This window comes from Leptopilina boulardi, unplaced genomic scaffold, assembly GCF_019393585.1.
Source record: "Leptopilina boulardi isolate dan_hultmark-lab unplaced genomic scaffold, ZJU_Lbou_2.1 LbouV2_354, whole genome shotgun sequence".
Classification (NCBI taxonomy): Eukaryota; Metazoa; Arthropoda; class Insecta; order Hymenoptera; family Figitidae; genus Leptopilina; species Leptopilina boulardi.
In genome coordinates this window covers 1,109,721-1,131,455 of record NW_026137923.1, presented here as the reverse complement: position 1 = coordinate 1,131,455, position 21,735 = coordinate 1,109,721, and the positions used below count along the sequence as shown (strand labels likewise).

Genomic DNA, 21,735 nt, shown 5'->3' with positions numbered 1-21,735 from the left:
TGGGAACCCGAATTCACTAATACAGGTGAAATTCCCTTCCCCCTTGGAACGGTTGCCTTTCAACTTTCAGTATAATCCTTGCATGCATTTGATACGTTTCTCGCGGTTTGTTATATTCAGGATAAGATATTACAAAATTTATGGGAAACTATATTTTGGTTACATGTGAGAAAATTTATGTTAAAATTTAACTAGAAATTATGATTTTTAAATTTTCATTATTTTTAACATTACAATTAATATTCTTTGTTAATTTTTATACACCTGTTTTTACAAAGAAGCAAAATAAACGTAAGTTCTTATATATATATATATAGGTATCTATATAAGTATACACATTGTAGATTAATCATTCATAAGAAACACGTCCTTCACTTCTCATTTACTTCCTCTCGCGAATAAAGATCAAATTGTCAAGTAATAAGGAAAACTTGTTCATATACTTTTGTAGTGCGTAGTATTTGTGACTATTTTATTCATTTTATAATCGATATTAATGAAATATTTTTATAATTTAATATTTATTTAAAAAAAAAAAATGAAATAAATCGTCAATGTTTTGAACAATTAATTTTTAACTTTTCAAGATCAGTTTTTGTTACATTTTTTATACTTTCTTCTGGAATAATAATTTACATTAATAAAAATTATAGATAAATTAAAATTATTAATAATTCAAATATTAGTATATATTCAAACTTAATTTTGAATAATGTTAATTGAAAAATTTGTTAAAAAAATATCAGAATGGTAATAACATTAATAGAGATAATTTCTCATTATTTTATTATACTAAGAGAACTAAAATTATTTTTAATATTTAAAGTTAAAAAATATACTAATATATATTTAATAAACAGAAATATTTCTTTTTGTGCAGTTAGGTTTTGCATTGTGAACAGTTTTCATACTCACAATACAATTGAAAATGTTTGTCAAAATCTAGTCCAATCAAAAAATAGCAAAGTAGAGTGTATTATTGAAACTGACAGGCAAGTATTTTTTTTATTTAGTTGTAAATTAAAATAATTATCATGTTCGTTAATTTATATACAGTTAATAGGGGGAAATAATTTACTAATAATGTTAACATTAATGTTTTAATGCAGTGTTAATTTCATATTGTTGAATAATTTGAAAAACAATTTTTTCTATTTTAAGAAAATATTGAAAATTAAATTTAAAAACAATTTAATTATTTAAGTGAATTATTGTTTTATTGTCATAGAATACAATGTCTAAGATTGTTAATAAACGATCAAGCAGATTTTATGTCAGCGGAACCTGAGGATTTAATAGTTCTTGCATTGAATAAAGAGAACAATAATAAAATTCTAGTCACACATGAATTGAGAGTATGGGAAAATGGTAAATTTGTCAATAAAATCATTATTATTAATACGGATTTTAATTAAAGAACAAAAATTTAATTTTCCTATTTTTAGAGTATTCTAGTTTTAAAACAGTCGTAGTGGTGCGAAAAGACATTGAAAATTTATGGCACACTGAGAATAGACATCTTTGTTTACCAGGCTTTGAAAAAAATTCCGTTCTTTTAGATTACATAAAAGTAAGTAAAATTATAATTTTTTCCTTTTTTACAAAGGTAGAGTAATTAAATTTTTTTTAAAAATTCGAATAAAGTTTCTTGAATTAAATTAAAGCTGTCCTACGTATAAATTATTAAGACAAATTCAAATTTTTAAAATTAAAATTATTAACTTGAAATTTCGTAATTAGTTTTTGGAGACAAAATTCGTTTCTTCTGACTGTAGTCTAGAGAAGAGTTTACTAGAAAATAAATTATCAGCTTTGTCACAATATTTTGAATCGGCTTGCATCAGTGGTCCATGGACAAATGATGAGCAAATCGACATGCAAATGAGTAAATATTCTTGTATTAAATCGTTCTAATTTTTTTTTTTTTTTTTTTTATGAAAAAAAGACAATTAAATAATCAGATCAAATTATTTGTTTATTTCACAAATTGAGTAATATTTTTTTGACTTTTTTTTTAGAAAAAAAATATGGAAATTTGTGTTCACGATGTAAAAATAGTCTAAAATGTTCGAAGGATGATAAATTTTATGGAAAAGAAGGAGTTTTACTATGCTTAACTGAAGGTGGGGGAGATATTGCATGGGCAAGATTAAATTTTGTTCGTTCTCACTTCAAGGTACTTACCTTTAATTCTATTATATGTGTAAGAGCCATTTTTGAAAAAACAATTTTTAATCATTCTCCTTCTCAGCGATTTGGAGGTGAAGAAGATTATAATTTTCTCTGTCCCGATGGTTCAACTAGAAAATTAACAGATGATCCTTGCATTTGGTTCGAAGAACCCTGGAGAACAACTATTGCCAGAAAGTAGATTGAATTTTTAATAATCAGCGTGTCTGAAATGGAACAAGTCTAATTAAATATTTTGTTAATTATTATAGAGTATTAGGTATTTTTTAAAATAATTAAATATTAATTTTTAAATAATAACTGGCAGTGATGACATTTACTATTAAACGAAGTTAACAATTTCTTAAATTTCAAAAAAAAATTGGACAATTAAAAAATATTTTTTTGACACGTAAAAAGAAATTTTTAATAATTTAAAAATTTTAGTTTTTTATTTCTAAATGTATATTTTTGTCATTTTTTTTAGAATAATCGCTGAAAAAGTTTCGAAATTTATATCCGATCAAAATAATCAAGTTGGAGATTTTTTAACACTTTTGCAATATGATCTTCATAGAACACCAGTCAGTACTGAAACTCTAAAAACACCAGAGGATTATTTTAAATTATCATGTAAATTATAAGTTTTTTATATGTAATTCATTCAATTTTATTATTCTTTTTTTTGTGATTAACTTTCTTTTTTGTATTTTAACAGTTCCTGATTATTATTCTCTAAAGGATTATTTACAATGTAAACCAGATCGACGTATAAAATGGTGTGTAACTACAAATTTAGAAGTAGAAAAATGCAATTGGCTCTCATATGCTGCAAATAGTTATGGAATAGAACCATTAATTGAATGTGTACAAGAATTAAATAAAAAAAATTGTCTAGAATCGGTGAAAAATAAAAGGAGCGATATTTTTGTCGTAAATTCATCAAAAGAATTTGAAGCTAAAATGTAAGTGATAACAAGAAAATAATTTTTTAAAAAATAATTATTGTATAATTAATTAATGATATAATAATCGTTATTGATAAATAATTTTGAAAAAAACATTGTAACTTCACAGGAAGGGTTTAAAGCCAATTATTCACATGGTAACAAAAAAGAAAAATCAAACAGTAGCACTGGTAAAAAAATTTTCGAATATAAAATCGTTTAAAGATCTAAAAAATCAAAAAGCTTGTTTCTCGGGTTACAGAGATATTGGTAAGAAGAATAAAATATATAGGGAATTCAAATTTAGGCGGGAATTCAAACTGAATATAAAATTTTGTGTATTACAGGATGGAATACATTTATTTATTTAATGAAAAATTTAACTGGAGATAATAATTGGTACTGTAAAGACAAGGAAATGGTTTCTCAATTTTTTAAGGAAAGTTGCGTGTTTCATTTAAACAAACAAGATTTTTCCACTTTTCCAAAAAATCTCTATTCACTCTGCTCGCATCGTAAGAAAATGATTTCAATAAAAAAATTTTTATGCATTAAAAAATTATAATTTATTTTTTATTATTTACATTAAAATATTATTAGTATCCATAATTGAGAACAATATTTTATACTAAAAATAAAATTTTTATTTTATGTCTAGTAAATTTTAGCAATACAAACAATACAGTATTAAATTGTTTGGATTCTGACATTGCCAACGTGTCTTTTTTAAATTTTAACTCAGTAAATCCATTTTCATCAAGTAAGTGTTAAGTTAATGATTTTTAAAATAAAAATTTGAGAATTATATAAAAATTATCGAGTTACTAAAAAATTATTGAATTTCTAGAATATTCAGAGGTGTATTATAGAACTCTTTGTAGAAATGAATTTATGGATAACTCTAATATGGAACATGAATGCCTTTTATCACAGTCAACACTCGGATCGGTAAAATTGTGAAAATATACTATGTTTACTTTATGAAATTTTAAATGTTGGAAATGAATCGAAAATTTTAATAATTCTTCTTAGATAATGGTAAATCAAAATGTAACATCATCAAGGGAAGAAGATATCTCTCTGTTATTTATGAATATTAATGGATTATTTGGGGAAACTTATCAGGGAACGACTCCTTTAATGAATCTTCATGGTCCCTTTGAAGGACAGATGAATATTATTTTTTCAGTAAGATAAATCAATTTTTATTGACAATTTTGTTTGTGAATTAATCCCAAAAAGAATTTTATTCATTTATTAATGAATTTAATTAAATTTGTCTAATTATACAATATATTTTTTTTCAAGGAATTCACTGAATTTATACGAGATGCTAATAAAAATTATCGCACATTGAATTATAATGAAATTATGGAAAATTGGGGAAAAGAACAATTATGCAATAAAGCTGATTTTTTACGAAATTTCATTTACATTTCAATTCTTCTACCGATTATTATTTGTTTATTAAGCTAAAATCAACGAAATTTTGTATGTAAACAAGTAAATTGAATAAAATATTGTTTTCAAAATTAGGTAGTTATGAATCTTATTTATATACCAAGAATTGATGTAGTAATTAATTGTTTAGTTTTGAAGTTTTCTGATTCGTAACTAGACAATTTTGTCTAAATACGATTATCAATGACCTCTGAAAATTTATCGACAGTTTATTAATTACATTGCTGGACAGAGCACCTTTTAGACCGTTTTCTAATTGAAATATCTCAAAACAAAAGATTGCAAAAAAAAAACGCGATTTATGAACAAGTTTTTAAATTTAAATTAATAAATATGTTTTTTAAAGAGTGGATCATTCTAATAACAAGTTATGTTTTTATCATTAATTTTCAATCAACCGTTTTAGCTGAAAAGCACAAACGTAAGTTTTTATTTTATACAAATTAATTGAAACATTATTTTCTTTAATACCATATTATTAATTTCAATAATTTGAAAAAAAATAAATTTTTTTAAATTTATGTAAAATTGAAAAAAAATATTTTTTAATAATTTTTAATATTTTGTGAAAGTTAAATAAATTTTTTCAGTTCGATATTGTATGGTGGACGATACCATATCCCATGAAATGAAAAATTCGGAAACATGTCCCATTTTAGTAGATTCAGCTAATCCTCAAGTCACATGTATCGTTGCTATTGATAGGTATGAGTTTTTAAAGATGAAAAATATATTTAAATTTTAGATCTTTAATTCCTTTGTTAATGCTAAATCAGAAATTTTTTAAATTCAAATTCATAATGATTTGCAAATTATAATATTTGTTAATTTAAATTTTTTTTTGTATTTTAATTATTATATTTTCTATTACTTAAGAGTGACTTGCTTACGACATTTACTTGCCGATGAAGTAGACTTTATTGTTGCGGAACCGGAGGATCTTATGATTTTTGGATTTTCTCAAGAGTACAATAATAAAATTCTAGTAACACACATTTTACCATCAATGCCAACAGGTAAAAGCTCATTGAGTACTGCATAGTTCGAAATGAAAAAATCTATTAAAACCCTATATTGTATTTGAAAAACTTTTGAAATCAAATATTTTGAAATAATTTACAGATTCAGAAAATTCCCAAATGGTCGTAATTGCTCGCAATAATATACAGGATATTTTACACACGGAGAAGAAACGTTTCTGTTCACCTGGATTTGAACCGGGTGTTTTAGTTCGAGATTACGTTAAAGTTAGTTTACTTAAAAAAAAGAATTAGTAAAATTTAACATCTTCAATATTTGAATGAAAAAAAATTCACAAATTTCTTTTCTTTACATTTTTGTATCATCTTTACAAAAATTATAGTCGGAAAATTTTACTAATTCGAACATTGGTTTTAAAAAAAGCAAAACTTTATTTATATTTCTCAAATTTTCCGTTTTTGTTCTCTAAAAGTTCAATTATATAATTTTATTTTAATTCTTTCTAGTACTTTGAAAGCATAATAACTCCACGAAAATGTGATCCAGATAAATCTCTATTAGAAAATAGAATGTCTACTTTATCGGAATATTTTTCATCTGCATGCATCAGTGGTCCATGGACGGTTGATTATCAACGCGATCAAAAATTAAGTAAGATTTTTATTTCAAAGGAAAATTTTATTTCGTATATATATATTATTTGATTATATTATATTTTTTTCATAGAAAAAACATATTCAAATCTTTGCGCTGAATGTGGTGATTCAACAACATGTTCACATGAAGATTCATTCTTTGGAAAATGGGGAGCTTTAAAATGTCTATTGTCAATGAAAGGCGATGTTACTTGGGCTACTCTTCACGCTGTTAAACAACATGATTTAAAAGTACTTTTTTATAGTTAATAATTAATTAATTAATCTCTAATTATAACTAAAAAAATCCTAATAAATAAAGTTTTGAAAAATTTGTTTAACATTATTTTTATGAATAATATTTTTCATTATGCATAGAAATCATGTTTTTGGAATTAACAAATTTAAAAAATGGATTTATCAGGTTTTATTACTTTTGGTTATTACATCAAGAGTCAGTAAAGATGATGCGTATGTGTGTGTGTGTGAATTAATTAATTTTCTTCTTGATTAATGAAACAGGAATACAAGGATGAATATTCTTTCCTCTGTCGCAATGGAAAGACAAAAAAATTGACAGATAAACCTTGTGTTTGGCTTAAAGAACCACATCGAATGATTGCAGTCACGATGTAAGTAAAAATTTCCTTTTTGAAACAATTTACAAAATGTAATCCTAGAAAAAATAAATATCTTTCAGGAAATTCCAAAATGAATTCTTCACGAATAAAACTAAGTTCGAAATTATTCGTATTATTAAAAATCGATATGTTTTCATTTGCAGGAATTCTGCTGAAAGAGTTGGAAGATTCATGAAAAATCCAGCAAATATGAATGATTTATGGAGACTTTTTGTAGGATTGCCAAAAGCTATCGAGTTGCCAGCAACACCTCTCGATTACTTACAGAGATCATGTAAATAAAGTATAAATTTTTTAAATTTAATTCTGAAACAAATTTTTTAAATTAATATTCTCTTTACAGTTCCGGAATATTATTCATTAAAGGATTACGCAAAATGTACTCCCGATAGGACAATCAAATGGTGTGTAACAACATCTTTAGAAGCTGAGAAATGTAAATGGCTCTCGTTTGCTGCTCAAAGTCATGGATTGGAGCCTTTGATCAAATGTGTACAAGAAACGAGTCGCGAGAATTGCATGGAATCAGTGAAAAATGGAACGAGTGATATTTTTGCAGTTGAATCTCGCGAGGAAGATGAAGCAAAAAAGTATGAAATAGATATATTATTAAATAAAATAAAATATTAAAAAGAAAGTAAATGTTAAGAAAATTATGTTTTTCAGACGAGGACTTAAGGCAATTGCATATATGATGATGAACAACGAACACGAAGATATAACAGTCGCTTTAGTACGAAAGTTCTCAAATTTTACTTCTCTTCTCGATCTACAAAATCACAAAGCCTGTTTCCCAGGTTACAGAGAATTTGGTAAGAGTATGAAATTTTATTTTTGAAAAATTTTTTTCTATATGATTAAAAAAAATTATTTTCAAAATCCTTTGGACACTAATTATTGATGATTGAAATTATTATTTATAGAATGGAATGCTTTTCTTTACACAATGAAAAAATTAACCGGCAACCCTGAATGGTATACTAAAGACAAGGAGATGGTTTCCAAATATTTCAATGAAAGTTGTGTAGCTAATTTGCATAATGGAAATGAATCGGAAAAAAATTTTCCAAATAATTTATATTCATTATGTTCAATAAGTACACAAAGTAAGTTTGAATTAAGTACATTCTTTTTTCTATAACTTTTGAAAAATGTAATTTCAAAATTAAATATTGTTCATTATTTCAGCAAAAGTTCCCAAAGTACAACATATTTCAAGACAAACGCGTAATCCATCTATGATTGTGGAAAAATTTGAAATGCCCAAGAAGGAAGGTAATAATTTGTCAAAATAAATAAATATATTATGAATAAATCAATCTAAATTATTGCGAAGGTTACTAAATAAATAATTATTAATTATAGTATCTTTTGAACTAAATAAAATTTCTTTTACAGAAATTCGAAATTCAGATCATGCAATGTTTAACTGTTTGACGCACAATAATGCCGATGTAGCTTTTGTTAATTTGAGTTCACTTATGCATATGTACCCAGGTATATTGAAAAGATTTTAATTTATTGTTCTTAATTTTACTTTTTATAATTTTTCATATATTTAAAAATATTGCTTTTTGGAAATTATAATTCACAGATCTAATTGGAACTACTTTTCGTGTGATTTGTCTGAATGAATCGAAAACAGTGGATCAGTGTTATTCAGCTAAAAAATCTCTAGGATCGGTAAGTCTCAAATTTTGAAAAAAAATTTAACCTATATTTGAGACAATTTTTTTTTCAACAGTTAGTTATACATAAAAACGTTACAAAAGCGAGAAAAGATGACATTTACTATATGCTATTGGATATTGATCGAATATTTGGTATCACTTACCAAATTATCAGCAAATTAATTACTCTATATGGTCCTATCAACGGTACGAATGGCGTCATTTTCCCTGTAAGTAATAATACAAACTATCAATAACTAGTATAAAATTTAAATCCAACTATAGATATTAATCTGTGAGATGAAATTGATTTTTCTTTTAATCTTACCAATTATTTATGAAAGAATTAATTCCACACATTAATTATAAAATTGAATTTGTCTCTAAATTTCAGGAAGGTACTCAATTTTTAGATCCCATAGCCTGTCATTCACCATGCAAATTGAACTATAATGAAATTTCAAATGATATTTCAACCTATTTTCATAAAACAGATGCTTCTTCAAAATCCCCTGTCACAGCGATTTTAGTATTCTTTTGTGTTTTATGTTTTATTTTATTTCTTTTATTTTTAAGAAAATTTAAAAATTATTAATTTCGTTTAAAATTTTTATAAATTTAATTCTGTGACGCCAAATAATTGAATTTTTTAACAAAGAATATTGTATATATAACAAAAATATTATTTAAATAATTAATGAAATAACTTTTCAATGTATAGATAACGAAATAATTTTATTATTAACAATGAATGTATTTTTTTATTGATAAAAACATAATTTATTGTGTGTGAGTGACTTAGATGAATAAATTAATTGCAAGTGCTCTCTCAATATAGTAAATATTATTTTGACTAGAAATCAATGAAAATTGCAACAGTGATTAAAAAAACTACTATAGAATAATATTAACAATATAACAGTCTTTGGAAAACTTAGCGTTTTACGACTTAAATATTTGTAATTTTTTTTACTGATATTATTGTTAGTTTGGAACACGTGAATCATTAGAAAATTCGTTTTTATAAAATTGTGACGTATCGTAAAAATGTATTCATTTCCTCGTAAAATTCTTCTTTACGTGAATAGTAGAATTCTTTGTTTAACTTGTGAACTTCAACATTTCCCGTTTCAGTTCCAATTGCCTGTAATTAATATTTTTTAAATTCTTATCAACTTTTCTCATTTTTTTATAATTATTTTTTAGTAAATTACAATTAAAAATTTCTAAGAAACTCAAAATAAAAGCATTCAGTAAATCAGAATAAAATTTAAAAATGAATTTAAATAAAATTTTCTTGTTAGTAAATTAAAATAACAAATAGTAAATAAAAAAATATTAAATTTTGTTACCAAATACTGATTAGCCAAATCGTGGATAGAATTGCAGGGAGACAATTGAATGCATTTCACATGACCCCAACTTTTAGTCGATATAGAATGAGCAGGAAAAATATCACTGTTGTTTAAATCCCAAACATATAATCTAATGAAGAGTAAGTAAGAAGGATTTTAAGAAGACCAGTAATAATATTTACAAATAAGTACTGATAATTTACATACTTTGAATTAACGTCAAGAACAAACAACGTAAATGGCTTTGATTTCGACCATTGTATTGCTTTAACGGCCGAGGTATAGTTTTCATTTTTCAATTGTAAAAGAGATTTTTCCACATTCAATGAATGAAGGCGTACTGCACCATTATCACAACCTACCTATAAAATTAATTTTCATTTTTAAAAAATGTAATTATTAATTTTTAACTTTCTTCTTTTAATAATTATTTTCATATTATTCTTTTCAATAAATTAAAAAATTTAGATTTAATGTATGCTGTCAAATTGATTTATTAAAGACAGTAATGTATTTAATTGAATGTAAAAATTGACTCACCAAGAAAAAGGATTGCTTGAAAGGACATCTCTCTATACAAGTTGTATTACCAGACCAATCTACAGTTAAAATTAAAATTTAATATTTATTTCTCTTTTTTTGTTATTTCACTGAATGAACTTACCCATTTCGTCTTCTTTGTAACCAAATGGATTGGTTTTACCTCCCGCGCTATTCGCATGGAAAATAGTATTTGAATTCGTAGAAATATAAAGATCGTTATTATTAATACTATCTACAGTTAAGTCGAAAAATCTTCTTAAGTGATTCTCCCTGAAAGAGAAATTTACGAAGTTAAAAAAAAATGATGCTTTTTTATTATTAATCATAATATAAAAATAGATAAATCAATTTAAACGCACATCTCACTTTTCTTAAAAGATAAAGGCACTTCTTGGCTTTTTGTGAGTTTGATATCGCCCCAGTGCGATACTCCAAAATCTCCAGTATTTTTTGTCATCACATGTAAAACGCTCCATATTATTAAACTACCATTTTCGTCTAAACTACAAATCTGTAATAAAATTATTTTTAATTTTGGTAGTAATTATTTATTTACGCTTTATGTTTATTCACTTAATTGGATCGAGGATATAAATGTTACTTACTTGAATTGGTAAAAACTTATTATTAACAACTTCTTTTTCTACTTTTGATAAAATACGTAAGGCCACGACTTCAGACTTATGTCCGTCAATTTCATAATTTCCTGTTGATGTGTAAGTTGGTGATCGTATTACCCAATCCATTTCATTATCCTTGTCCGTCACTTTTTGATGCCACATTTCATCTTCTTTCAAATCCCAAATGTTAATCGAACTGGAAGAATCATATTTTATTTTTTTTATTTAAATTTTGTTTCAAGATAAATTAAATAACATTTTTCTCACCCATCTTGCAAGCCTGCAAAAACGATATTATAACTAGTTGGATGAAAACAACATGTAGTTATTGGACTTTGTGAATAAATTATTTTCGTAGGCCTTGACGGCTCGGAAATATTCCAAACGCATCCAATACAACAATCGGTTATGTAATCTTGCTTGTTTGATGTTTCAATATTCTAAAATAAAACAAATATATAAAAGAGAAAGTTGACAAAAATTATAATCCAATAAGCTTTGAAATTATTTCTTTTATACCTCGTCTCCTGGAGCGTGAATCGTGAGAAGAAGTTTATTTAATACTTCTGAATAAATAATGGAAGTCACAGGTCTGCCTGACAAAAAAGTCAGAGAATTTACCGAAAGTTTTATGCAACCGTCACTAAAAGGCATATCATGATTGTCTTTTTGAAGAATGTTGCCACCAAATCGTCTTTCTTCTAATAGACAAAGCATAACTTTTCCGGCTCTTTCTAAAAATTCATTTAACTGCAAAATATCGTATGATGGAACAACAGTTAAATCCGGATCGTCCTCATCGCTTCCAACGCCAATTTGTTCCTGAAAATATAAAAAAAGAACGGTGTCTTAAATTTTCAAATAAAAGATGAATTTTTGCGCCAAACTATTAATTCAGAAAATAAAATATGAAGAAAAAAATTTAATATTTTATATTTGTATACGTTTTTCTATAAAAAAATTTAATTTTTTTTCATTATTTATAAAAAAGCAAAAACCTTTCTAAACAATTTTATATCTTCACTGGTAGTTAAATTTTGTCTACACGTTATTGGAAATTGAGTCCATTTGTTACAAGATTCTATAAATTCCGTTTGTGTTTCTTCTTCTGGATTATCGTCATTAGTTTGAGTCCACATCTAGAATTAATTTATAATTTAATGTATAAAATTTAACATTAAATAAAAATTTTTTATACCTGTTGTGTATTTAATTTTCCATAATTTCTAATGAATTCGTCATAAGCAATTGGCGCACTTTCATATAAGGTCCATTCCACAATATCCAATTTTATCATAGTCATTAATTCCTCTCCTCTGCTTAAGACTTTCTTTGTTTTCTTAAAAAAAAAAGTTAAAACTATTGATCATCTGACAAAATTATATAAGTAAAAGAAATAGATTTTACTCTAAAAATTTACTTTTTTCTCCTTGTACGGTTTAGTTATTTTGGAAGATTCAGAGATTTGAAAAATAGGAGGTGATTTTGCAAAATCTCCAGACCGAGCGTCTTCAAATCCTTCATCCATCGACAGAGGTAAAGATTTGTTTTCCGAATGCTTTTCCTCTCTATGCCAATAATATTCAATTATTTATTATTCGGAAAAAAAATTATTTTAAAACTTCACTTTACTTATTAATTACTAATAATAATTTTCTTTTGCAAACCTGAGTGCCTGATTGACAGGCTGAATTTCTTCAGATAAAGGAGTTTTTGGTCGACTGATTGACGTTGAATCAATTGCCATTGATTCAATTCTCGCTGCTCTCTTTCTAGCTTCAGCTAGTTCATAATGACCCGAGTCTAACATCCGCTCTTCTTCAGTTTTGCGAACTTCATAACTGCTCACAACTCTTTTCTATTAAAATTTTATTTACAATCATTCAAAAATTGTCATGAAAAAAAATAATTAAACGAAGAAAAGAAATAAAGAATAAAAAAGAACAAGAAATTAATTACCCTCTCTAGTGTTTTCATTTCAATTGGTTCTAAAAGAGGACTGTCTCTAGATTCGTCAGCCTCTTCGCTAATTAAAGAATTATTACTATCTGTGCATTCCTCAAAATCTGATTCATAGCTCTGCAAAAAAAAATTTCAATTAAAATAAATAAGTGAAAATAAATTTTTAATACCTACTTCAAAATCATCTTCATAGTCAAAATCTTCATCTGAATTCAATTTTGTTGCACCATCGATGTTTTGATTTTGAATTGCAATTGTTGAATGCAAAACTTTCACTTCACTTGGACTTAAAGTTCTCGATTTTCTTCGTTCTCGAGAAGATGTTCTCTTACTTTTACTTTCCTTGAGAATATCTTTTTTATCATGAGATTTTCTGGATGGTAAAACTTTTGAATCTGACGATTGTTTCGCTGTTAAAGATTTAAGTTTACTGGTATTACTTTCTGGCACGTAAAGTGTGCTTGTACCTCGTTTTTCCGAGATAATGGATTTTATTTTTTCCTTAGATCTACTACTTTCTGTTTGTCTTGCATGTTTCGATATTTGTGTCTCAATTTGAGGTTTTACTTTAGTTGTTCTACTACTATTTACAGATTTTCGAGACGATGTTGAATTAGATTTTGTCGTCTCATTTTTAACAATTGATTTTGATTGAGAAATTGTGTTATTATTCCTAAATGAAGTCTTTTTCATTGATGAATTGGTAATCACATTGCGATCTGTTATTGATTTTGAATCTTCACTTGCATTTTGAGTAATTCGATGAATTTCTTTTTCTTTGTCGGATTTTGAAGTTTGATCGGAAGTTTCTCTAGATTTGAGAGTTTTTGATTTTTTTTGTAAATTATGTGTGGACGCATTTTTTGAATCGTAAGTCTTTTTTATCGCTCCCTGTAACAAAATTATTTAAATAAAATTATAAAAATTGCAAAATATTATAAAATGTAAAACACACATGAACATTGTTATAGCTACTAAATTATAATTTTTCAATTGAACAATTAATTTTTATGTTGTGAACTATAGTTAAAAAGTGAAATTGATTTTAAAAACAAACAATGAAAACAAAAACAATTTTAATTTTTGTTAAACGAAAGAAGAAAACAAATGCGCGTTATTTATAAAAATGAAATGCAGCAAAAATAACCTTTTCTTGTATAAAAATAGAAATTCTCGGAAATATAGTTTTATAATATTAACCTTGCAGTAAATTCTTTTTAAGATTATGGACTATTTAATAATTCATAAGGAAACGTCGATAAATTGTGTCAAACTTAAAGTGAATTTCTCAAAACTGCATACAAGTATTTTTAAGTGTAATCAAAAATAACCCCGCAAAAGAGTGTCATGCAAATAACCAATTACTAAAGTATTTTTGATTAATGAAAGATATTTTCTGTACTTCATATACCTATTAAAATTAAGAAATGAACTTACTTTATTAGACATTATGTAGCTAATTGATTTGTTTTGACATTTCCATTCGTAGTGAGGTAGCCATGACACAACTGTTACTGTAGCGATTCAAGCGCCATTCTCGGAATGCGCACTAACTAAAATCGATCACGTGATTTTCATTCAAATCAAATATTACATTATGCGCGGGACTATTTTCTTTATCGAATCTCAAAGAAAATTCGAATAAAATGCAAAAAAACAACATTATGTGTGAAAAAAATGTGTTTAAAATTATTTATTTACAATAAATAAATTGTAATTTCATGACAATTTGTTTTCAATAGTAAAAAAAAAAACAAGTGACAAAAGTGTAAAATAAATAATAACTATTTTCAAGTAATAAAATTATTTTTAGTGTCAAAATTATTATGTTGAAATTCTATTTTAAAACTAATTCATAGCAATGTAAAAATAAAAGAAAACAAAAATAAAGTGAAATAAAATGTAAATAAAAATAAAAAAAAATTTATTGATATGGATTTGAGAGGACACAAGAAAAATAGTGAATATAAAAAAAGGAAAAATTGTTTAACAGAAGCGAGACATTGTGAAACGAAAAAATTCCCACAAAAAATAGAAGATCAAAAGCAAAAAGTTTCTGATTTAGTTTATCAATATTTGTCACAAGTTTCTAATGTTCATAATAGAAGAAAACATCGAAAAAATGCTAGAAATAATTTTCATCGTGCTCATTTAAGAAGACAGCCTGGAAATATTTATCCCAAACGTCCGAAAAAAAAGTATTCGAGACCAAAATCAATTTTAGATTACAATTTAACAAATAATACTCTTTCGTATTTGCCTTTCAATTATTATAATCAACAGGAAATATTAAATTCTCAATTTTACAGACCGACAATTTTAAAAAATATCGTTCAAGATTATGCAAAAGCCGTTAGTGAAGGTATAAATATTTTAAACTTCTCATTAGGTAATTAATTAGTAATTTTCAATGCCTATTATTGTTATTATCATTATTATTATTTTAATGATTATTATACTTGTAAATATTATTTTTTTCTAATTCGGCATTATTATAGATTTTAAATAAAATTTTAGTAAAATGAACAAATAAGATTATTTTTATTCACGTTTTGTGAAAATAAAAATAAAACGAATTGACATTCTTGCAAATTTTGCCAGGGCGAAATATATCAAGAAAATATGTATGCAAAGCACTATCTTTTGGAGTGAATTCGGGATTTTTGGTACCAACTGATGACAAAGGACAAATGCTTCGTGTCTCTTCAAATCTCTGTCTCTTTCCAGGCGGTGGAAATATAGAAAAAACTAAAACTGAAAAAAATATCAAATCTAAATCTACTAATAATATGAAAAAAATTAAAACAAAACGACTGTTAAAATCGAAAAATGGAAAAAGTTTATCAAAATACGTTAAAGGCAAAAGTTTACAAAAAACAAATAAAAAGAAAAGAAAAGCAAGAAATTTTTAATAATATGTACTAAGAACAATTTTCAATTTTTTAATTTGTTTTAATTTGTTTAAAATTCGAGTTAATTGTATTACTTTTTATTTTACAAAATTTATTTGTTATCCAAATTATAATATTCTAGAAAGAAATAAAATTGTCCGTTTTTTTTAACTTATTGAGAGTATATTTTTAGGCAATTAATTTTTATTTTTACGTTTGTATAATTTCTTTTTAATTTCTATATTCGTTTTTCTTTTTATATTTTCCTTTGGGTATAATTTTACGATTTTGTTCTTTTTTTGCATTTTTTGTATAATGTTTTATATATTTCTCTATGTTTGATGAATTTTTTATTTCTTCCTTTTTTTTGTCTTGTAATTTTAATGAATATTTTGTAGATTATTGAAATTTTATTATATTTTTCAATTACGAGGACATTTCTGTCGACAATGTTTGATCCATTTTTTCAAATCTTTATTATTGGAACTATGATGTTTAATTTTTTTCGATTTCAATTCTTGATAAACACTGTCACTGGAATTTTCTTCTTCAGAATTTGTTGAATTTTCATCCATTTCTGGGGAGGAATTATAAAATTTGTTGTTTAGATTAGAAACGCTGTTTAAAATTTTATTTTGAGCTATCAAACGTCCTGTATTTAATTCTTGGCATGTTACAAAAGTGTTAGGCGAATTTGCTGATTGAAAATCTTCGTCAATCTTTTAATAATTATAATATTTATGTAATTAAATTTTTTTTTAAATTTAAATTTTAATATAAATAATAAAATATGATTATAAGTGAAAAAGAAAAAAATACAACACCTCATTGTTGTTATGAGTACGTCCACATCCACATTCTGATTTTTCTGCTGAACGATTCCTTTTTTGTGAACTTTTCAATTTTTTAAGTCGATGTTTACTTTGATTTTTTGAGGATGCTTGAGCCTCTTTTCTTAAGGAAGATCTACTTCTATCTATAGAAAAATGTTTTTTTTGACTTTTTGATGATATATTATTTTCTGTCAAATTTTCTTCTTTTGGTTCAGAATGATCTGAAATTATTTTTATACATTCTTTATTTTTTCGTTTTTTCTTAGATTTTTTTTCCTTTTTTCGCTTTTTCGAACATCTTGATTCAGATCTTGATTTATATTTTCTCTTGCACGATGATTGAGAAGTTAAAAAATTATGAACCCTATTTAGACATGTAGCAAATGGACCCATCAGAATGTAATCGTTCTTGTTGATTTTCATTGTAAATCTACGCTTTAATTATTATTGATTATAATTTTTAATAATTATTATTTTTAAGACAAATTCTTTTTATATTTTTTTTTATTAAAAAAAAAATAAATTAGTAACTATTATTTTTGTTCATAAAGAATTAAATATCAAGTGTTGTTCAACATTCTTGACTAACCCTTGACGCCAAATTCGTGACAAGACCGTTTGCACCTGAGCGTCAAGGTCTCCATCAAAATTATAATTTGCTTTTATATATTCCGCTATATCCTTGATATTTGATGAGGGCAAGGATTTATCGTTATTATTTCGTTGAAGAGAACGCATTGCTTCCATTACTCTAATTGAAAATCGTGTCGAATTTTCAATTCCATTATTATTTAGTTCCTATATAAATAATAATTAATTATTTTGAAATAATACAAATAAAATTATAAATAAATAAACTAGGTTTTAAAAAAAAATTATTATATAACTATGAGAAAGAAAATACCTGTTTTCCTAGATTTTGACATTTTGCATCATAATAATTAGGGTTATTTTGTACATTTTTTTCCATATTTTTTTCATTTTGATCGTCATAACTGTGTTTTTCAAGATTTTTGTCATTACTGTTCCTTCGACAACAAGACATATTATAAATATTTAATAAACGAAAGGGGGAAAAAATAATTATAAAAAAAGCGATCGTTTTAATCAACTTGAAGTCAGAAACCAACTCATCGAGTTTCTCGAGACATATATATATTTAAAAAATGAAAAAGGATTTTTTAAATTATTTGTCAAAAAATAAAATATTATATATAATAATAAAATGCTTGGTCTGTCCAACAGTCCTAACTTGAAGTTGGTGTTTACTGATTTCACGCGTATTTTTTGAATTGTAATGTTATGACGTGTCAAATTTGTGTCACATTTTAAAAATTCTTTTTCTCATTTTTGCCAAAGTTGTATAAGTGTATTACCAAATTTCGGAATTGGTATCTTTAAAAAAAAAAATTTTCTTTAAAAAAAAAATTACATACCAAACTTCGCGCGCTGGCGCAGGTTACTTTTGATAGCAGTAGAATAAAATTGGATATTTATTTTAAATTTATAAAGGATTTTTTCATTTTCCAGGAGAACATTCTTTCTGAAATAATAGAATAAAAATGATTATTCTAAGTCGACTGCAATTAAGGTTCAATTGGTAGGTTTTTTTGAATTAATTACGTGTTGTTTGAAGGTAAAAAACTAATAGAGACATGCTGATTAATTTTATTTGAAATTGTAAGGAATTTTTTCATTTTCCAGGAAAACAATCTATTCAAAAAAACGGAATAAAATTGATTATTCTTAGTCTACTGCAATTTAGGTTCAATTGATAGGTTTTTTTGAAGGTAATATGTGTTGTTTGAAGGTAAAAAAATAATAGTGATATGCTGATTAATTTTATTTGAATGTGTAAGGAATTTTTTCATTTTCCAGGAAAACATTCTATTCAAAAAAACGGAATAAAATTGATTGTTCTTATTCTCTTGGAATTAAGGTTCAATTGGTAGGTTTTTTTGAAGGAATTACGTGTTGTTTGAAGGTAAAACAATAATAGAGACATGCTAATTAATTTTATTTGAAATTGTAAGGAATTTTTTCATTTTCCAGGAAAACATTCTATTCAAAAAAAAGGAATAAAATTGATTATTCTTAGTCTACTGCATTTTAGGTTCAATTGGTAGGTTTTTTTGAAGGTATTACGTGTTGTTTTAAGGTAAAAAAATAATAGAGACATGCTGATTAATTTTATTTGAATTTGTAAAGAATTTTTTCATTTTCCAGGAAAACATTCTATTCAAAAAAATGGAATAAAATTGATTGTTCTTAGTCTACTGCAATTTAGGTTGAATTAGTAGTTTTTTTTGTAGGTAATATGTGTTGTTTGAAGGTAAAAAAATAATAGTGATATGCTGATTAATTTTATTTGAATGTGTAAGGAATTTTTTCATTTTCCAGGAAAACATTCTATTCAAAAAAACGGAATAAAATTGATTGTTCTTATTCTCTTGGAATTAAGGTTCAATTGGTAGGTTTTTTTGAAGGAATTACGTGTTGTTTGAAGGTAAAACAATAATAGAGACATGCTGATTAATTTTATTTGAATTTGTTAGGAATTTTTTCATTTCCCAGGAAAACATTCTATTCAAAAAAACGAAATAAAATTGATTATTCTTCGTCTACTGCAATTTAGGTTCAATTAGTAGATTTTTGTGAAGGTATTACGTGTTGTTTTAAGGTAAAAAAATAATAGAGACATACTGATTAATTTTATTTGAAATTGTAAGGAATTTTTTCATTTTCCAGGAAAACATTCTATTCAAAAAAACGGAATAAAATTGATTATTCTTAGTCTACTGCATTTTAGGTTCAATTGGTAGGTTTTTTTGAAGGTATTACGTGTTGTTTTAAGGTAAAAAAATAATAGAGACATGCTGATTAATTTTATTTGAATTTGTAAAGAATTTTTTCATTTTCCAGGAAAACATTCTATTCAAAAAAATGGAATAAAATTGATTGTTCTTAGTCTACTGCAATTTAGGTTGAATTAGTAGTTTTTTTTGTAGGTAATATGTGTTGTTTAAATTTAAATAAATAGTAGATTTAAGTCTGTCCTTCTGTCCTAACTTGAAGTTGGTCTATACTGATTTTACGTGTTTTTTGAATTGTAATGTTATGACGTGTCAAATTTTGTAAATTACTTTTCTCATTTTTGACAAAGTAATATTTATTTTCTATAGTTTTAATAAAAAATGAATAATATTTAAAAAAAAGGAAGAACATTTTATCATTAATTTTTTAAATCTAAAGAAAATATTTCTCAAATGCAATACGTATCGTATTATATATTATGTATATATAATTCGCAAGATGTGTTAAACAACTTTGAACGGAGAATACAGTATTGATTTGTAATTTAAATAACACTAGGAGTAAACTATGGTCAAGAGGTCGGGGTGCATGGAATGGAGAAATAGACACATGGGGAATATGGAAAATAAAGGGAAGCTACCATGTTAAATATTAATGTAGAATGTACTATTGACCACTGCCCATTTACAAGAGATCACAATTGGCAGTTTTCATAATGTTTTAAAAATATTATAGAACATTTTATTGTACTCATTTTCGTAACAGAAAATTTATATTATACTTATTTTTATTTTATGTATAACATTGTTCGACAAAATTAAAATTTTTTTGCACACAAGAAAAAATCAAGCATTTTCGGAATGTAGGGCCAAAAAAATACCTGTATTTGTCTGTTTTTCTAGATCAAGTCATTTACGGTTTTTAGGGGTAAAAACAACCCTTAAATGGAAAATGATGAAACTTGTTTTAAAATTTTTTACTTTTTTATAACACTTGATATCTAGGTGTTTTCGGGGTCGATAATTACGAATTTGATGCCACATTTTCAAATGTCGAAATAGCGAATCCAATATAGATACCAAGTGTCTTATATTAAATTTAAATAAGATAAATTTTCAATTGAAACTACAAGTATAGATAGTATAGATAAAGTTGTTTTAATTAAATTTTTAGTAGATAAAATTATTTTATCAAAATTATTTTAAATAAATAAATTTATTTGAATTAAATATAAAAAATCACTATTAAGAATATTTTGCAAGGAAAGTATACACAGAAAATTGTAAGGTATTAAAATAAGTTGCAACGCTTATTATTTTAATCCAATTTTTCTTATTTTATTACCAAAATGGATTAAAATAAGCAAAATTAGATTAAAATAATAAGCGTTGCAGCTTATTTTAATGCCTTTTAATTTTCTGTGTATATACACGGAGAAAAAGAAAAAGTAATTTTTACTACTTTCAGAGTAAAACTGGACCAACTCGAAGTTTCTGCGCATCTCTGGCAATTTTTACTCCAAAAATAGTAAAATTTATTATTTCTGTAGTAAATTTTACTGTTTCCGTAGTAAGTTTTACTATTTCTAGAGTAAATTTTACTATTTTTGGAGTAAAAATTGCCAGAGATGCGCAGAAACTTCGAGTTGGTCCAGTTTTACTCTGAAAGTAGTAAAAGTTACTTTATAAAAGAAATCTTTTTTCTCCGTGTATGTAAGGGATTTGTTTATAATCTAATTAGAAATAAAACATGAATCTCTGTGCAACATTTACCTACTTTTTTTTTTGGTTCTTATTAAAGTTTTGAATGCAGTTTCTTGCGAAAAGGTGAAAAAAGTCTACATATGGCGATTATTGAGTGGGATGTATTATGGGGTGGAGATGTATATATATATATATATATATATATATATATATATATATATAGCGTCCTCGTGACGACTTGATGAGATAACTTTACCTATAAGTTGTCAAACAGAAGGCGTCACGAAATCGTGACTACGCGTACTATTTATAAGGGTGGAACAGATTCACATGAATCCTAAATGTAGGCACGCGACCTGCACACTTCGATGTCATTTTCCCAAGGTGTATATGAACAAACTTTTGTCCTGTAATGTATATATTATTGCGTTTAAATAGCAACAAAAGTCACTAACTTTACCACGCACTTGCAATTATACATGTTTGCTTTAATAAACACCACACACTTTA

General features: G+C 25.3%; 5 protein-coding genes across 9 annotated transcripts in view; 2 read left to right on the top strand and 3 right to left on the bottom strand.

The window, feature by feature from the left end:
- LOC127286390 (uncharacterized) overlaps window positions 1-8,385 on the bottom strand; it is a 39,709-nt gene extending 31,324 nt beyond the window's left edge. Inside the window, exon 1 of the mRNA XM_051312798.1 lies at window positions 8,372-8,385. The gene's annotated coding sequence lies outside the window, so the exon portion shown is untranslated. The remainder of the gene's footprint in view (window positions 1-8,371) is intronic.
- LOC127286435 (uncharacterized) lies at window positions 99-9,337 on the top strand. Its single transcript, XM_051312861.1, has 31 exons — window positions 99-291; window positions 881-992; window positions 1,229-1,368; window positions 1,446-1,570; window positions 1,741-1,885; window positions 2,019-2,176; window positions 2,252-2,367; window positions 2,657-2,802; window positions 2,888-3,134; window positions 3,247-3,386; window positions 3,464-3,631; window positions 3,775-3,876; window positions 3,964-4,064; window positions 4,149-4,304; window positions 4,425-4,591; window positions 4,802-4,998; window positions 5,168-5,282; window positions 5,454-5,593; window positions 5,700-5,824; window positions 6,065-6,209; window positions 6,285-6,445; window positions 6,716-6,825; window positions 6,978-7,108; window positions 7,178-7,424; window positions 7,501-7,646; window positions 7,758-7,940; window positions 8,023-8,109; window positions 8,233-8,331; window positions 8,429-8,517; window positions 8,579-8,734; window positions 8,899-9,337. Exons 1-31 carry the CDS (start codon window positions 201-203, stop codon window positions 9,097-9,099), a joined length of 4,446 nt encoding a protein of 1,481 aa, XP_051168818.1. The 5' UTR covers window positions 99-200; the 3' UTR covers window positions 9,100-9,337.
- Window positions 9,330-14,508, bottom strand: LOC127286381 (cytoplasmic dynein 2 intermediate chain 1). The gene is made up of 16 exons (XM_051312782.1): window positions 14,422-14,508; window positions 13,159-13,875; window positions 12,982-13,101; window positions 12,690-12,880; window positions 12,443-12,590; window positions 12,221-12,361; window positions 12,021-12,161; window positions 11,542-11,844; window positions 11,290-11,462; window positions 11,008-11,218; window positions 10,762-10,913; window positions 10,524-10,672; window positions 10,400-10,458; window positions 10,067-10,221; window positions 9,857-9,989; window positions 9,330-9,648 (listed from the first exon to the last, which is right to left on the bottom strand). Exons 1-16 carry the CDS (start codon window positions 14,431-14,433, stop codon window positions 9,526-9,528), a joined length of 2,928 nt encoding a protein of 975 aa, XP_051168739.1. The 5' UTR covers window positions 14,434-14,508; the 3' UTR covers window positions 9,330-9,525.
- Window positions 14,509-14,790: 282 nt separating this feature from the next.
- On the top strand, window positions 14,791-16,048 carry LOC127286396 (uncharacterized). 2 transcript variants are annotated; one of them, XM_051312807.1, is made up of 3 exons: window positions 14,791-15,182; window positions 15,294-15,346; window positions 15,586-16,048. In XM_051312807.1, exons 1-3 carry the CDS (start codon window positions 14,917-14,919, stop codon window positions 15,894-15,896), a joined length of 630 nt encoding a protein of 209 aa, XP_051168764.1. In that variant the 5' UTR covers window positions 14,791-14,916; the 3' UTR covers window positions 15,897-16,048. The 2 variants fall into 2 exon arrangements, with proteins under 2 accessions (XP_051168764.1, XP_051168763.1); XM_051312806.1 differs by having other exon boundaries at window positions 14,791-15,346.
- Window positions 16,042-18,006, bottom strand: LOC127286395 (putative uncharacterized protein DDB_G0286901). 4 transcript variants are annotated; one of them, XR_007843739.1, is made up of 4 exons: window positions 17,613-18,006; window positions 17,298-17,506; window positions 16,700-17,143; window positions 16,042-16,594 (listed from the first exon to the last, which is right to left on the bottom strand). XR_007843739.1 is itself a non-coding variant. In XM_051312805.1 (4 exons), the coding sequence occupies exons 1-4, from the start codon at window positions 17,751-17,753 to the stop codon at window positions 16,387-16,389; spliced, it is 855 nt and encodes a 284-aa protein (XP_051168762.1). In that variant the 5' UTR covers window positions 17,754-18,006; the 3' UTR covers window positions 16,042-16,386. The 4 variants fall into 4 exon arrangements, 3 of the variants coding, with proteins under 3 accessions (XP_051168762.1, XP_051168760.1, XP_051168759.1); XM_051312805.1 differs by having other exon boundaries at window positions 16,042-16,452; window positions 16,700-17,138; XM_051312803.1 differs by having other exon boundaries at window positions 16,700-17,072; window positions 17,613-17,843.
- Between the last annotated feature and the right edge of the window lie 3,729 nt (window positions 18,007-21,735).